The 16,957-nt window shown below is 36.9% G+C and overlaps 1 protein-coding gene across 6 annotated transcripts in view; it reads right to left on the bottom strand.

Annotated features, from left to right (window-relative positions):
- Positions 1-10,814: 10,814 nt before the first annotated feature.
- LOC117331856 (zinc finger CCCH domain-containing protein 13-like) overlaps positions 10,815-16,957 on the bottom strand; it is a 42,838-nt gene continuing 36,695 nt past the window's right edge. For all 6 annotated transcript variants that reach the window (XM_033890811.1, XM_033890810.1, XM_033890807.1 and 3 more), the window contains one exon: positions 10,815-14,178. In XM_033890811.1, coding sequence (XP_033746702.1) covers positions 14,122-14,178 — 57 coding nt within the window. In that variant the 3' untranslated portion in view covers positions 10,815-14,121. The remainder of the gene's footprint in view (positions 14,179-16,957) is intronic.

Consider the following 16,957-nt stretch of genomic DNA (forward strand, 5'->3'; position numbering starts at 1 on the left):
TGCGGTTTAACAAAAATCGATTTACACTCAGTAGCGCTATCCAGATACTAATTTTCTAACCATAACGGCCGTACGAGGTCTTTATGCATTTATGACCCCTGAGACCACAATCTATTTGATGTAATCACACAATACGACCCCGGTATATACATATCAATTAGGGTTTGTTACAGAACAGGTGCTTGGGCTGACTACAGAGGAGGCATAAACCTAAATAAGGTCATCAACGTCTTGTGCCGTATCCGACGTGACTCATCAAAAAGCCATAAAACGATCAACAATTTACAACTGTCAGAACAATTAAGCTACATCAACAACATCGACAAGAGTTCCTACAAAGGCATATTTCCAAAACATGAATACCCTGCTCTTTAAAGTGACACGAAATGTCTTTTCAAACTATTCTGTAACTGAAAATTGATTTCAAATAACTATTCTATGCGCCTCTAGGTATCAACACTTTTCGTCCCTAGCACCACGACCAATCCAAGAAGACCGAAACGGCTACAAATGTATATGATGCAGTTGTATTATCAGTTATTTATCTTTGCTGTACTGTTACTGCTCAAATCGTTTGAAAGGTGTTAATATATCTTGTCTTTCATTAATCCTATGGAAGTAAAAGTAGATGATTTTGTACGATTGCTTCTCTACAATTGCCGCAATAGACAGAAAGACACAAGTATCGTGTGATTAACCGTCGTAAAACGTCACTGATTTTAATCAATATCAAACATAAATATATGATGAAATTAGTAGGAATAATTTATATGAATTCATTCATAGTTATCTGTCTTTGTCGTAACACGAAATTATATCGGACGAAGAACTAAACTCGTGAGGACTACAGCGGTTTATAATCATTTATGTGACAGTGAACGCGTTTTCGCCTTCGAAATCTACATCTTTCCTTTCCTTTTTACTCATACTGATGACACGTATATAATTACGGAAAAATAAATGATAATGCATGTCGACAGGTAAATGTTTTGCCTATTTACCATAAAATACTTGCCATACATAATTATACTTATCATACATAATTATACTTGCCATATTTAGTTTTATCTAATTATCTTTGATATTATGGTGGTCGTACAAAGTAACAAAGTTATACACTGTTGTACAATGCTGTTCGTAGTTGTACGATCTGTACAAAGTTAAACACTGTTCTAAGTTGTACTTAGTTGTACAATGTTATACAATGTACTAAGTTGTACTTAGTTGTACAATGTTATACAAAGTTACGAAGTTATACACTGTTTGTTGTACATTGTTGTACAAAATATACTAAAATAGCAAGTTGTTGATGTAGTACATGCGACCCCAGTAGTGAGGTGTCGTAACTACGCATTAACGCTGATAACAATATACAGTTGGTTAAAGTGATGGCCGTGCAATGTCTCTCTGGCCGAGGGAAAACGTTCATCATCACCCACCACTGTTCCGCCTTTCTTACGAAATGATGCTGGAATAGACACGTGTGTCTGGTTATCAACAAAACCTACAGGGATTGGGGACACACTTGGTTTTCTGATAACCGACAGGACTTCATTTGACTAGAGTAAGAGAATGTATTTTCCAATTTCTTAAAGATAAATGTTATGTAGTTAATCTAAGATATTCATTTACACTGAATTGAACACAGTAACCAGCGACGTGAACAAAACGAAGAAAAACTTCCGGTTTGCTAATTTACGTTAAAACAACCCAATTATAGTTATATGTTTATCTGTTTTAGAGAGAGTACTTGTTAAATATTTAATTGTCATTTTAGCAGAAAGGCTAACCATATAGACTAGAACATGGAGGATATATCAAGTTTTATCTGTATAACTATTTCATCGTGTGTATTGAGTTAGCACAACCTAAAGGATTCAGAACACTGAATCACTCTGTATTTACAAGATTTGTTATTCATGAATTTTGTTTGTTTACATAGGATAGGTATAAATCAGAATTTGTCAATCAAAAGATAAAAACAGGACCGATTACTCATTTTCCTCCTCCCCCGTTTGAACTGTAGAACTTGAATTAAAACTGCCATCCCTCTTTACATAATTCCATCTATATAAAGAAAACGCGACTTAATCTATGTATCAACTGTCAGTAGAACGATTCTAGCGGTGAAGCACAACTACTCCCTGTGACCCCTCAGATATCGAATGTCGAGCTTTGTACATTGTTCTGACACTACTGAAACCGAATGATACCGAAATCGGCTTTACAATCAGCATTTCTACGTATGTCAGTGGTGAATATTCCAATTGTTCTCTCGTCACGATGAATGACCCTTAGTTCCCCACAACACTGACGTAACAGAAACAGCAGGTGTTAAATGGGTCGGAAATATACCAACAGAAACTGCATTCGATCATAACTAAACAGTATATATATACACACATTTGTGGATTAATTAAATGGAGACTCTTACATGATTGTTCACTGATTTGAAGGATAGTTTCAAACAACTTTAAGGAATTCTACATTACGTCCAGACGAGTTTAAGATTCCATTCACCGCCTATTCAGAGAATATAAAAAATAAAACAGGAAAAAACTCTCAATTTCTGTTTCCCTATAAAATGATTTATTTACACTCTGGCATTTTCTCCATCGAGATAATCGTGTGACGTCATTTATTTTTGATGTCACGATATTGTTTTACAATATTTATTACATTGGCGTTTTTCCATGGTAGAACAAACAGGTCACGTGACGAAGTGTCTGGTATCTCAACTTTAATCAAATATCATGTAATTATCACATTTGCTTTAATACAAAATATCTGTGACCTGTGACATGATATTATATCGCTGTGGTATGTGTAAAGCGATCTAGACTATGTCACAGATTGCGAGTCTCCATCTGTTAGTGAAATTCTGATGCAATTATATGAGAGGATTTTACAGTAAGTTGACATTAACAACTATTTAGTATACATACGCCTATATTTTCCTGTAAATTACAACAGATAACCTTTCTGTGTGTGTAGTTCCGTTTCCGAGATATTTTTGTTGTGGCGTGACGCCAAACAATGGTTTGTTCCCCTCCCTTAACACATAGATGTGCCAAGTTTGATTATAGAACACATATGGCCCTAACTGTGACGAATACATCACAAGGTCTCCCGGTACAACACATAGCCGGACAAAATCCAATCAGAAAACAAAGGAATATACAGAAATATACAGTAATTCAATGGAGTATCCAAGAAAACTTTGCGATTTAGTACATTTTGAACGCAATATTAGAAACACTTTCATTTGTCTCAAGCTGGAAACATCGACCTTCATGATTGATCGTCATCTTATATGAAACTCTACATAATTATGTCTTAATACTGACTGTGGTTATGGTTTACAGTCCCCATTAATTAGGTCTACTGACTGTTGTTATGGTATACAGTCCCCATTAATTAGGTCTACCGACTGTTGTTATGGTATACAGTCCCCATTAATTAGGTCTACCGACTGTTGTTATGGTATACAGTCCCCATTAATTAGGTCTACCGACTGTTGTGATGGTATACAGTCCCCATTAATTAGGTCTACTGACTGTTGTGATGATATACAGTCCCCATTAATTAGGTCTACCGACTGTTGTGATGGTATACAGTCCCCATTAATTAGGTCTCCTGAATGTTGTGATGATATACAGCCCCCATTAATAAGGTCTACTGACTGTTGTGATGGTATACAGTCCCCATTAATTAGGTCAACTGACTGTTGTTACGGTTTACAGTCCCCATTAATTAGGTCTATTGACTGTTGTGATGATATACAGCCCCCATTAATTAGGTCTACTGACTGTTGTGATGATATACAGTCTCTATTAATTAGGTCTACTGACTGTTGTGATGATATACAGCCCCCATTAATTAGGTCTACTGACTGTTGTGATGATATACAGCCCCCATTAATTAGGTCTACTGACTGTTGTGATGATATACAGCCCCCATTAATTAGGTCTACTGACTGTTGTTATGGTATACAGTCCCCATTAATTAGGTCTACTGACTGTTGTGATGGTATACAGTCCCCATTAATAAGGTCTACTGACTGTTGTGATGATATACAGTCTCTATTAATTAGGTCTACTGACTGTTGTGATGATATACAGCCCCCATTAATTAGGTCTACTGACTGTTGTGATGATATACAGCCCCCATTAATTAGGTCTACTGACTGTTGTGATGGTATACAGTCCCCATTAATTAGGTCTACTGACTGTTGTGATGATATACAGCCCCCATTAATTAGGTCTACTGACTGTTGTGATGATATACAGCCCCCATTAATTAGGTCTACTGACTGTTGTGATGATATACAGCCCCCATTAATTAGGTCTACTGACTGTTGTTATGGTATACAGTCCCCATTAATTAGGTCTACTGACTGTTGTGATGGCATACAGTCCCCATTAATAAGGTCTACTGACTGTTGTGATGATATACAGTCTCTATTAATTAGGTCTACTGACTGTTGTGATGATATACAGCCCCCATTAATTAGGTCTACTGACTGTTGTGATGATATACAGCCCCCATTAATTAGGTCTACTGACTGTTGTGATGGTATACAGTCCCCATTAATTAGGTCTACTGACTGTTGGGATGGTTAACAGTCCCCATTAATTAGGTCTACTGACTGTTGTTATGATATACAGTCTCCATTAATTAGGTCTACTGACTGTTGTGATGGTATACAGTCCCCATTAATTAGGTCTACTGACTGTTGTGATGGTACACTGTCCCCATTAATTAGGTCTACTGACTGCTGTGATGGTATACAGTCCCCATTAATTAGGTCTACTGACTGTTGTTATGGTTTACAGTCCCCATTAATTAGGTCTACTGACTGTTGTGATGGTATACAGTCCCCATTTATTAGGTCTACTGACTGTTGTGATGGTTTACAGCCCCCATTAATTAGGTCTACTGACTGTTGTTATGATATACAGTCTCCATTAATTAGGTCTACTGACTGTTGTGATGGTATACAGTCCCCATTAATTAGGTCTACTGACTGTTGTGATGGTACACTGTCCCCATTAATTAGGTCTACTGACTGCTGTGATGATATACAGTCCCCATTAATTAGGTCTACTGACTGTTGTGATGGTATACAGTTCCCATTAATTAGGTCTACTGACTGTTGTGATGGTACACTGTCCCCATTAATTAGGTCTACTGACTGCTGTGATGATATACAGTCCCCATTAATTAGGTCTACTGACTGTTGTTACGGTATACAGTCCCCATTAATTAGGTCTACTGACTGTTGTTATGGTATACAGTCCCCATTAATAAGGTCTACTGACTGTTGTGATGGCATACAGTCCCCATTAATTAGGTCTACTGACTGTTGTGATGATATACAGTCCCCATTAATTAGGTCTACCGACTGTTGTGATGATATACAGTCCCCATTAATTAGGTCTACCGACTGTTGTGACGATATACAGTCCCCATTAATTAGGTCTACCGACTGTTGTGACGATATACAGTCCCCATTAATTAGGTCTACCGACTGTTGTGATGGTGTACAGTCCCCATTAATTAGGTCTACTGACTGTTGTTATGATATACAGTCCCTATTAATTAGGTCTACTGACTGTGGTTATGGTATACAGTCCCCATTAATTAGGTCTACTGACTGTTGTGATGGTATACAGTCCCCATTAATTAGGTCTACTGACTGTTGTTATGGTTTACAGTCCCCATTAATTAGGTCTACTGACTGTTGTTATGGTATATAGTCCCCATTAATTAGGTCTACTGACTGTTGTGATGATATACAGCCCTCATTAATTAGGTCTACTGACTGTTGTGATGGTATACAGTCCCCATTAATTAGGACTACTGACTGTTGTGATGGTATACAGTCCCCATTAATTAGGTCTACTGACTGTTGTGATGGTTTACAGTCCCCATTAATTAGGTCTACTGACTGTTGTGATGGTTTACAGTCCCCATTAATTAGGTCTACCGACTGTTGTGATGGTATACAACCCCCATTAATTAGGTCTACTGACTGTTGTGATGGTATACAGTCCCCATTAATTAGGTCTACTGACTGTTGTGATGGTATACAGTCCCATTAATTAGGTCTACTGACTGTTGTGATGATATACAGTCCTCATTAATTAGGTCTACTGACTGTTGTGATGGTATACAGTCCCCATTAATTAGGTCTACCGACTGTTGTGATGGTTTACAGTCCCCATTAATTAGGTCTACCGACTGTTGTGATGGTATACAGCCCCCATTAATTAGGTCTACTGACTGTTGTGATGGTATACAGTCCCCATTATTTGGTCTACCGACTGTTGTGATGGTTTACAGTCCCCATTAATTAGGTCTACCGACTGTTGTGATGGTATACAGCCCCCATTAATTAGGTCTACTGACTGTTGTGATGGTATACAGTCCCCATTAATTAGATCTACTGACTGTTGGGATGGTATACAGTCCCCATTAATTAGGTCTACCGACTGTTGTTACGGTATACAGTCCCCATTAATTAGGTCTACTGACTGTTGTGATGATATACAGTCCCCATTAATTAGGTCTACTGACTGTTGTGATGGTATACAGTCCCCATTAATTAGGTCTACCGACTGTTGTGATGGTTTACAGTCCCCATTAATTAGGTCTACCGACTGTTGTGATGGTATACAGCCCCCATTAATTAGGTCTACTGACTGTTGTGATGGTATACAGTCCCCATTATTTGGTCTACCGACTGTTGTGATGGTTTACAGTCCCCATTAATTAGGTCTACCGACTGTTGTGATGGTATACAGTCCCCATTAATTAGGTCTACTGACTGTTGTGATGGTATACAGTCCCCATTAATTAGATCTACTGACTGTTGGGATGGTATACAGTCCCCATTAATTAGGTCTACCGACTGTTGTTACGGTATACAGTCCCCATTAATTAGGTCAACTGACTGTTGTGATGGTATACAGTCCCCATTAATTAGGTCTATTGACTGTTGTGATGATATACAGTCCCCATTAATTAGGTCTACTGACTGTTGTTATGGTTTACAGACCCATTAATTAGGTATACTGACTGTTGTGATGGTATACAGTCCCCATTAATTAGGTCTACTGACTGTTGGGATGGTATACAGTCCCCATTAATTAGGTCTACCGACTGTTGTTACGGTATACAGTCCCCATTAATTAGGTCAACTGACTGTTGTGATGGTATACAGTCCCCATTAATTAGGTCTACCGACTGTTGTTATGATATACAGTCCCCATTAATTAGGTCTACTGACTGTTGTGATGGTATACAGTCCCCATTAATTAGGTCTACTGACTGTTGTGATGATATACAGTCTCCATTAATTAGGTCTACTGACTGTTGTGATGGTATACAGTCCCCATTAATTAGGTCTACTGACTGTTGTGATGGTATACAGTCCCCATTAATTAGGTCTACTGACTGTTGTTATGGTTTACAGTCCCCATTAAGTAGGCCTACTGACTGTTGTGATGGTATACAGTCCCCAGTAATTAGGTCTACTGACTGTTGTGATGATATACAGTCCCTATTAATTAGGTCTACTGACTGTTGTGATGGTATACAGACCCCATTAATTAGGTCTACTGACTGTTGTGATGATATACAGTCCCCAGTAATAAGGTCTACTGACTGTTGTGATGATATACAGTCCCCATTAATTAGGTCTACTGACTGTTGTTATGGTTTAGTCCCCATTAATTAGGTCTACTGACTGTTGTGATGATATACAGTCCCCATTAATTAGGTCTACCAACTGTTGTGATGGTATACAGTCCCCATTAATTAGGTCTACTGACTGTTGTTATGGTTTACAGTCCCCATTAAGTAGGCCTACTGACTGTTGTGATGGTATACAGTCCCCAGTAATTAGGTCTACTGACTGTTATGATGATATACAGTCCCTATTAATTAGGTCTACTGACTGTTGTTATGGTTTACAGTCCCCATTAATTAGGTCTACTGACTGTTGTGATGGTATACAGTCCCCATTAATTAGGTCTATTGACTGTTGTTACGGTTTACAGTTCCCATTAATTAGGTCTATTGACTGTTGTGATGATATACAGTCCCCATTAATTAGATCTATTGACTGTTGTTACGGTTTACAGTTCCCATTAATTAGATCTATTGACTGTTGTGATACAGTCCCCATTAATTACGACTACTGACTGTTGTGATGATATACAGTCCCCAGTAATTAGGTCTTCTGACTGTTGTTATGGTATACAGTCCCCATTAATTATGTCTACCGACTGTTGTGACGATATACAGTCCCCATTAATTAGGTCTACCGACTGTTGTGATGGTGTACAGTCCCGATTAATTAGGTCTACTGACTGTTGTTATGATATACAGTCCCTATTAATTAGGTCTACTGACTGTGGTTATGGTATACAGTCCCCATTAATTAGGTCTACTGACTGTTGTGATGGTATACAGTCCCCATTAATTAGGTCTACTGACTGTTGTTATGATATACAGCCCCCATTAATTAGGTCTACTGACTGTTGTGATGGTGTACAGTCCCCATTGATTAGGTCTACTGACTGTTGTTATGGTTTACAGTCCCCATTAATTAGGTCTACTGACTGTTGTTATGGTATATAGTCCCCATTAATTAGGTCTACTGACTGTTGTGATGATATACAGCCCTCATTAATTAGGTCTACTGACTGTTGTGATGGTATACAGTCCCCATTAATTAGGACTACTGACTGTTGTGGTGGTATACAGTCCCCATTAATTAGGTCTACTGACTGTTGTGATGGTTTACAGTCCCCATTAATTAGGTCTACTGACTGTTGTGATGGTTTACAGTCCCCATTAATTAGGTCTACCGACTGTTGTGATGGTATACAGCCCCCATTAATTAGGTCTACTGACTGTTGTGATGATATACAGTCCCCATTAATTAGGTCTACTGACTGTTGTGATGGTATACAGTCCCCATTAATTAGGTCTACTGACTGTTGTGATGATATACAGTCCCCATTAATTAGGTCTACTGACTGTTGTGATGGTATACAGTCCCCATTAATTAGGTCTACCGACTGTTGTGATGGTTTACAGTCCCCATTAATTAGGTCTACCGACTGTTGTGATGGTATACAGCCCCCATTAATTAGGTCTACTGACTGTTGTGATGGTATACAGTCCCCATTAATTAGGTCTACCGACTGTTGTGATGGTTTACAGTCCCCATTAATGAGGTCTACCGACTGTTGTGATGGTATACAGCCCCCATTAATTAGGTCTACTGACTGTTGTGATGGTATACAGTCCCCATTAATTAGGTCTACTGACTGTTGTGATGGTTTACAGTCCCTATTAATTAGGTCTACTGACTGTTGTGATGATATACAGTCCCCATTAATTAGGTCAACTGACTGTTGTGATGGTATACAGTCCCCATTAATTAGGTCTATTGACTGTTGTGATGATATACAGTCCCCATTAATTAGGTCTACTGACTGTTGTTATGGTTTACAGACCCATTAATTAGGTATACTGACTGTTGTGATGGTATACAGTCCCCATTAATTAGGTCTACTGACTGTTGGGATGGTATACAGTCCCCATTAATTAGGTCTACTGACTGTTGTTACGGTATACAGTCCCCATTAATTAGGTCAACTGACTGTTGTGATGGTATACAGTCCCCATTAATTAGGTCTACTGACTGTTGTGATGGTATACAGTCCCCATTAATTAGGTCTACTGACTGTTGTGATGGTATACAGTCCCCATTAATTAGGTCTACTGACTGTTGTGATGATATACAGTCCCCATTAATTAGGTCTACTGACTGTTGTTACGGTATACAGTCCCCATTAATTAGGTCAACTGACTGTTGTGATGGTATACAGTCCCCATTAATTAGGTCTACTGACTGTTGTGATGGTATACAGTCCCCATTAATTAGGTCTACTGACTGTTGTGATGGTATACAGTCCCCATTAATTAGGTCTACTGACTGTTGTTACGGTATACAATCCCCATTAATTAGGTCTACTGACTGTTGTGATGGTATACAGTCCCCATTAATTAGGTCTACTGACTGTTGTGATGGTATACAGTCCTCATTAATTAGGTCTACTGACTGTTGTGATGATATACATTCCCCATTAATTAGGTCTACTGACTGTTGTTACGGTATACAGTCCCCATTAATTAGGTCAACTGACTGTTGTGATGGTATACAGTCCCCATTAATTAGGTCTACCGACTGTTGTGATGATATACAGTCTCCATTAATTAGGTCTACTGACTGTTGTGATGGTATACAGTCCCCATTAATTAGGTCAACTGACTGTTGTGATGGTATACAGTCCCCATTAATTAGGTCTACTGACTGTTGTGATGGTATACAGTCCCCATTAATTAGGTCTACTGACTGTTGTGATGGTATACAGTCCCCATTAATTAGGTCTACTGACTGTTGTTAGGGTTTACAGTCCCTATTAATTAGGTCTACTGACTGTTGTGATGATATACAGTCCCCATTAATTAGGTCTACTGACTGTTGTGATGGTATACAGTCCCCATTAATTAGGTCTACCGACTGTTGTGATGATATACAGCCCCCATTAATTAGGTCTACTGACTGTTGTTACGGTTTACAGTCCCCATTAATTAGGTCTACTGACTGTTGTTACGGTATACAGTCCCCATTAATTAGGTCTACTGACTGTGGTTATGGTATTCCTCTGCTGTCAAATATTACCATGGTGTTGCAATGATGTCACATCCTTGTTCAAACTTAGAAGACAACACAATTATTTTGATAGAAATTTAATTCATTGTTGATGTCTTTGGTACAAAGTTGATGTCCAGTGTACAATTAATCACATCGATGATATAATCTAATTAATTAGGCTAGCTCAAGGTTAATCAGACAAATGACCATAAAGATTCTAATTAAATTTAATATCACATCAGTAATACCCCTGTCCCCTATTACCTCCCAGAGAGTAACCCTATATAGCACGGAACCTTGGGAGATAATGCATTCAACCCCAACCTCCCAATAACTTATAAAGTCTATAATACAGAAATAAAGGGTTTTGATATTTTAGTTCTAGCTAAACTATAACTTATAGATAATGTCCGGAAATGCAATCACATTTTGTTCCTCAGAATTTTCAGTTGCTGTGTACATTTTTGAATGTAAATATTTGATTTTCATATGAATAATTTATATATATAATAAAACCCTCATTGGCAAGAGCTTCCTTTAGAATAAATAAGGTTTGTTATTGAGTTGGGTATATATATCACAGAAATGTATTTCCCTAGAGAAACCAATATCAATAGTACTTGTTTAAATTATCAAATGAATGAGATTCTCTTTCTATCAGCATTCCATTCGCAACAATTTCATGCAATTAAAATCAACTTAGATGTGCTCTCTGTCTAATTGGATATCACTACAAATCAACTCGAATTTGCAAACAATTTTTATCCTTTAACAAAATGAAATTTTAACACTTTAACCATTTGACTCAAATGTCTATGAAAAAGTCGGTCATATCAACAAACGTTAGAAAAGCTTGCCTACCATTAGTAAAGGACAACCTGTATGTCTGTCATTGATGACAATAGTCTGTCTGGCAGTTTAAAATCTAATTGCTTGCCTACCATTAGTAAAGGACAACCTGTATGTCTGTCATTGATGACAATAGTCTGTCTGGCAGTTTAAAATCTAATTGCTTGCCTACCATTAGTAAAGGACAACCTGTATGTCTGTCATTGATGACAATAGTCTGTCTGGCAGTTTAAAATCTAATTGCTTGCCTACCATTAGAAAAGTTTGTTTGTTTATTTGTTGGGTTTATTGTCCCGTGAACAGCCAGGGTCATTTTGAGGCAGGGTCTCCTTGTAGTAGTTTGTGACCACTTCATTGGACAACATAAGGGAGACCCATTGCTTGCCATACATAACAATTCGGGTACAGTGGTACAGGTAGTTGATCTAACTGTATTATATAAATGTAACTGTTTGCCTTCCATTAGAAAGGACATCCTGTTTATAAGTCACCCATCAAATGTCTTCCCCTACTGAACGTATATGCGTAATGGAATATGAACAAAATGCTCCCCTATAATACAACATAGAGAATGGAAATAAAAGAAATACCTTATATGTATATAACACATACAAATATCAACTCACCAAAGTAGCACAACAGACGTTCTATCATAAATAACCACAAGTCTTTATATAACACCTCGCCCAAGTTCTCTAAGGCTAGCTTCAAACAACAAAACAATCTACTCCTTTCAGAATTAACAAACTGACAAAAAGAATCACTCGATGACTACTCAGATATCTCCCTGAAACTTTGAAGAGAAATATGTTTCTTTCAAAAGTTTACAGTACTGTTTTGTTTTGTTCTGCCAAACACCAAGGGTTTTATAAATGCTATTAACATTTTGAATTTGCCATCCAGTTTGAGATTTTATTTCCTGTAAAATGTTTAAGGTGCAAAAATTTAGGCACCAATATGAGAATGGGAGATTTCTGTTTGATGTCAGGTCTTAAATCATGGAATTAACGAGAATAATTACAGGTATGGTTAACTATAGATTTACAGCCAATGTATAATGGACTGCAGTCAGGTAAAAACTTTGTTGGTTTGGAGTTCTAAGTAGAGAGATTATATATAGCACCAGCGTAATGCAAGTATGTTAATGTAAAATAGGCGAGACATATGATGGGTATAAATTAGAAACTTACAAGACTATCATATCAAAGGTAAAAACATGAAATTATCTTATACATTAGATCTGATTCTTCAATACATATGTACAATAAATAGATAAACAACAATCAAATGCAACAAGATGTATAGCAATGATATGTAACAGATTATTAATTGAGAGCTACTGTATAACATGTTTGACAATGTTCTACGTGGAGATTATCATTATACATGTGTCACATGTCTTCATACCTTAAACCAACAATCAACAAACACAAATTTGGCCACTTCAGTATTCAAAGATTCTGCTGATAATCAGCATTACTTCACCATTCACAAGATATAAAGAATTCCAGTGTCAAAGAAGTTATTGACTTCTCATAAATACCATCAGGACAGTCTAGTCCCGAACCAAATCCCAAACTAAGAAAGCAATGTTTTCTTACTTAGCTTTGGACCATGGCATGTATAGGTGAATTAACTCAATATGTTATCATTTTTTGTTATTCTATTTTTATGACACATTAAAAAATGAGGATGTAAATATTGACTATTAAGTCAAGGCAAGGTAAAAACCTGAGAACCCTTGGATCGAAAGGAAGACCCGTCCTTTGCAACAGGGACAACAATTTGCTACAAGCTATCTTACTGCATATTTTGTTTTTAAACAAATAATTTCTTATTGTTTGGTATACATTTTGACTTAAAAAAACATGGTTGATGTGAAAACATCATTGGACAGTAAACATTGCTAGTGGCTTCACAACCTAATGTGATAATATGAGTTATTTGAGCCTGCAAAAGCCAAGCACCAACAGCCATTTTTTGGTAAAACGAAGAAGATTCGATCAATACAATGGGGTCTTGGGAAGACAAGCTCCATTATCATTTAGGTTATCCTAAAGGAAATGTGGACACAATGTTTAAATCAACATCATAGTTTGATATAAGATTTATATACATGTATCATGTCAGCCATCGCTTTGGAAGCCAAAAAAAACCACTCAAGTGTGTAACTTCAAAACTTTTTGAGAAATGTTTCCGAGGCTGATCAACAAAATTGAATTTATATAACTAATTAGTGTTACTATCTTACTGACAAAAACACATTTGATATTTATTATTTTTTTTTAAATATCAAAACAGTTTGCAGAAAATGTTTTGGTTAAAAACATATTTTTGAATTTTTAAGTTCAAATTTTGTTTTAAGATTAATCGACATGAATCTTTCACATGTTAAAATATTATGTCTTTACACAGAATAAACTTGCTAAAACTGGGCCCCATTCTTTGTCCATTAACAGTTGTCATGTGTTTGAAGAATTATCACAGAATGCATGTCCAATCAAGGTAAGACTAAATTCACCACTGATAGCCGTTCACTACTCAAAGTCTGTCGGAGAAAACGTTTCTAGCTCCCTCCGTCTCTGCATCAGGTTCTGAAATTACACAAAACATACTTCAAAATGATTTCTCTGTTCAAATCCAAACTTTGTAACAAAGATATCCAAAGAGATTTTTGTAGCCATGTAGAAAGGATCATAGTTTGATTAAATCTTTTCTTTCATCAGATGCTTGGTTATGTAACAGGAGAGGAGAAAATGTAGCGGCCAGACCGGCGTTCGAACCCTGGGACCTCCGAACACTAGCCGGATACTCTACCAGGCCAATTGAGCTACATGGTCACCGATGATCGACCCAGTCCAGTCCCACTACAGTTATATAGCCATGTCAACAGTGCTTTTGATCAATATATCCTTATGTTGTGTTTGACATTGTCCTTTCAAAGTGAGATTGTGCCTTTGACATATTGACTTATGTGAAAAAACTGAAAACAAGACATATTTTTACCCATATCTTTTTTATAAGATCCCCTGCCAACTTCGGGAGCTATTCAAATTGGACATATCCATTTGCTCCTTAATTACATTATTAAAATCAGCAACAGAAGAATCTACTTTGGCCCAGAAAAAGATTAATGCTACTGTCTTTAATGGGCCCAACTAAAGACCAAGGACAACCAATGTGTTTACTGGTAGTTGGACCTCCAAGAAATACTGGTAGCAATAATAAATGGTCACCTGTGTCATTTGGTTCTCAGGATCAGACTCAAATAGAAATAACAAAGGCTGTACAGGGATGAACCGAAATAAGAGCAGGATAGAAAAGAACCTGTACATGTAGGAAATTTCCCCAAAAGACCTGTCCTGTAATAATGAAAGATGGTCACCTGGAAACACCTGTCCTGTACTAATGAAAGATGGTCACCTGGAAACAATCTCTCTCAGAATCGAACTCAACATCAAAGATATACAAGAAAAACTACATATGAGATTTGAAAAAAGATTTACTTTGCTACAATTATATCAACTTATGAAAGCCCGCGAGGGGTCTCAGTGTGGGAGGAAACAGGAGTACTCGCAGAAAACCCATGTGGTCGGGCAGGTGACCCCATATCTTTTCACCTCCGATCGGGAAATCAAACCCCAGCTGCTTAGGTAAAAGGCATCTGTTACCACTGTGCTACCTGACCACCCAAATATAAACTCTCTTTCAAGACAACATGTGTATAAGCTATATTTCCAATCAATACCATACTCCTTCAACTTTGAAATCGTGTTCCACGGGAATAGTCCCGCAACTCCAGTAGAAGTCCAGGTATAAAATCTTGTTTCCTACATCGTGAGCTTCGAGATCTGAATGATTTCTCTCTCATTGAACCAAATAACTGAAAGTCAGTTCAAATTACATAATTCTTGAAATATCCACACAACACATGTCAAGGGCCTGATTCACTTAAAAGTTATCATTCCTATTTTCATTATGACTGACAAAGTAAATGTAGATTGGCTTGAGATATTTCATTGCTTACCTAAATGGAAACCCGCCTAGTTTTTGGTGCAGGTCAAAATGAAGCAAGAGTAGAGTAAGAGGTTATTTTGCTGCATCTCTGCAGTATACATTAGGTTTTAATTGTATCATCATAAAATCATTAGATAACTTTCCAGGTAAGAACAGAAAACCCTGAAGTACTATTGAGTTGAGTAGCCCATTCAGAACGATACTGTACTGTCGTAAAGCGTGACCTTATAAGAATTTGACAACAAAGATTATGCCACTGATTCCCACACTTTCTCAGCGCATATATTCTTAAGAGTTTTTCATCGTACAAATGTGGCAAATAATAGAAGAAAATTGACTGGGTTCCCGTAGAATATCATATATATTTCACTTACATGACAGAATATATAGCTATTCTAGTTTATTTCTGAGAAATATGTGATATTTCAATGGTAACGATTGGGTGATATTTTCTGCAGCTAGTTGCTGCAATTTTAGAATTGGTGTTACTGTAAAATTGCCTCAAGACGTATCTATCTGACACCAAAGTTGCATAATTATAAAGCTAAATTAAAATAAATGTTGCAAAATTTTCTGTGGGAAGTGAATTACATCATCAATTTTGTGAAACATCTCTCTATTGTAGTTAACTGCAAAAACAAGTTGAACAGAAAATGTTGTCTATTATTAACCTAAACAATTTCTAGTTCCATGTAATAAATAGTGGTAACTATCAGCGATAGGCTGGTGTATGATGTCTGATGAAGCTCAGTCTATTGTGACAAAAGTAGAATGTAGCAACTCCAAGCAATAAAGCCATATCAGAACACAGAGGAGAAAAGCACACAAGGGACTTACATGTAGTCACGAAACAATATAACAAAATCTCCAACTAAAACATATTCCCTCTGTAATGATAAACTGTCCCCATAAACACTAGAAATCAATAGCTCACTTCAATCATCAAATTCTATATACGGTATGTAGAGAAGATATGAGTATAACGACAATTTAAACTGAACAATAACAAAACTGAAGCCAGTCTGTGAAGTGATTGCTATATTTTATCTTACAGACATCTTTAAACCTTCAAACCACACAGAACACAAGTACATCTTGTATCTCTCTTTGTTAAAATGATTGCCATGCTCCTTAATTTGGTGTTCCTTTAGAACTATTTTTTTTGTAAATAATTTGTAAATTGATTCCACTAAAGGCTGATATACAAACCACTTAAATACCATCATACCACAGTATCACTAGATCCTACGGAGTACATCAACAATGCTTGGACAATTTATCAAAATCACATGTTGATGTGTGTACTTCATACAGCATGACCTGTTGTACTCTCAATAATTTTCACCTCAACGTTCT

The sequence above is a fragment of the Pecten maximus genome, chromosome 7 (assembly GCF_902652985.1).
Source record: "Pecten maximus chromosome 7, xPecMax1.1, whole genome shotgun sequence".
NCBI lineage: Eukaryota > Metazoa > Mollusca > Bivalvia > Pectinida > Pectinidae > Pecten > Pecten maximus.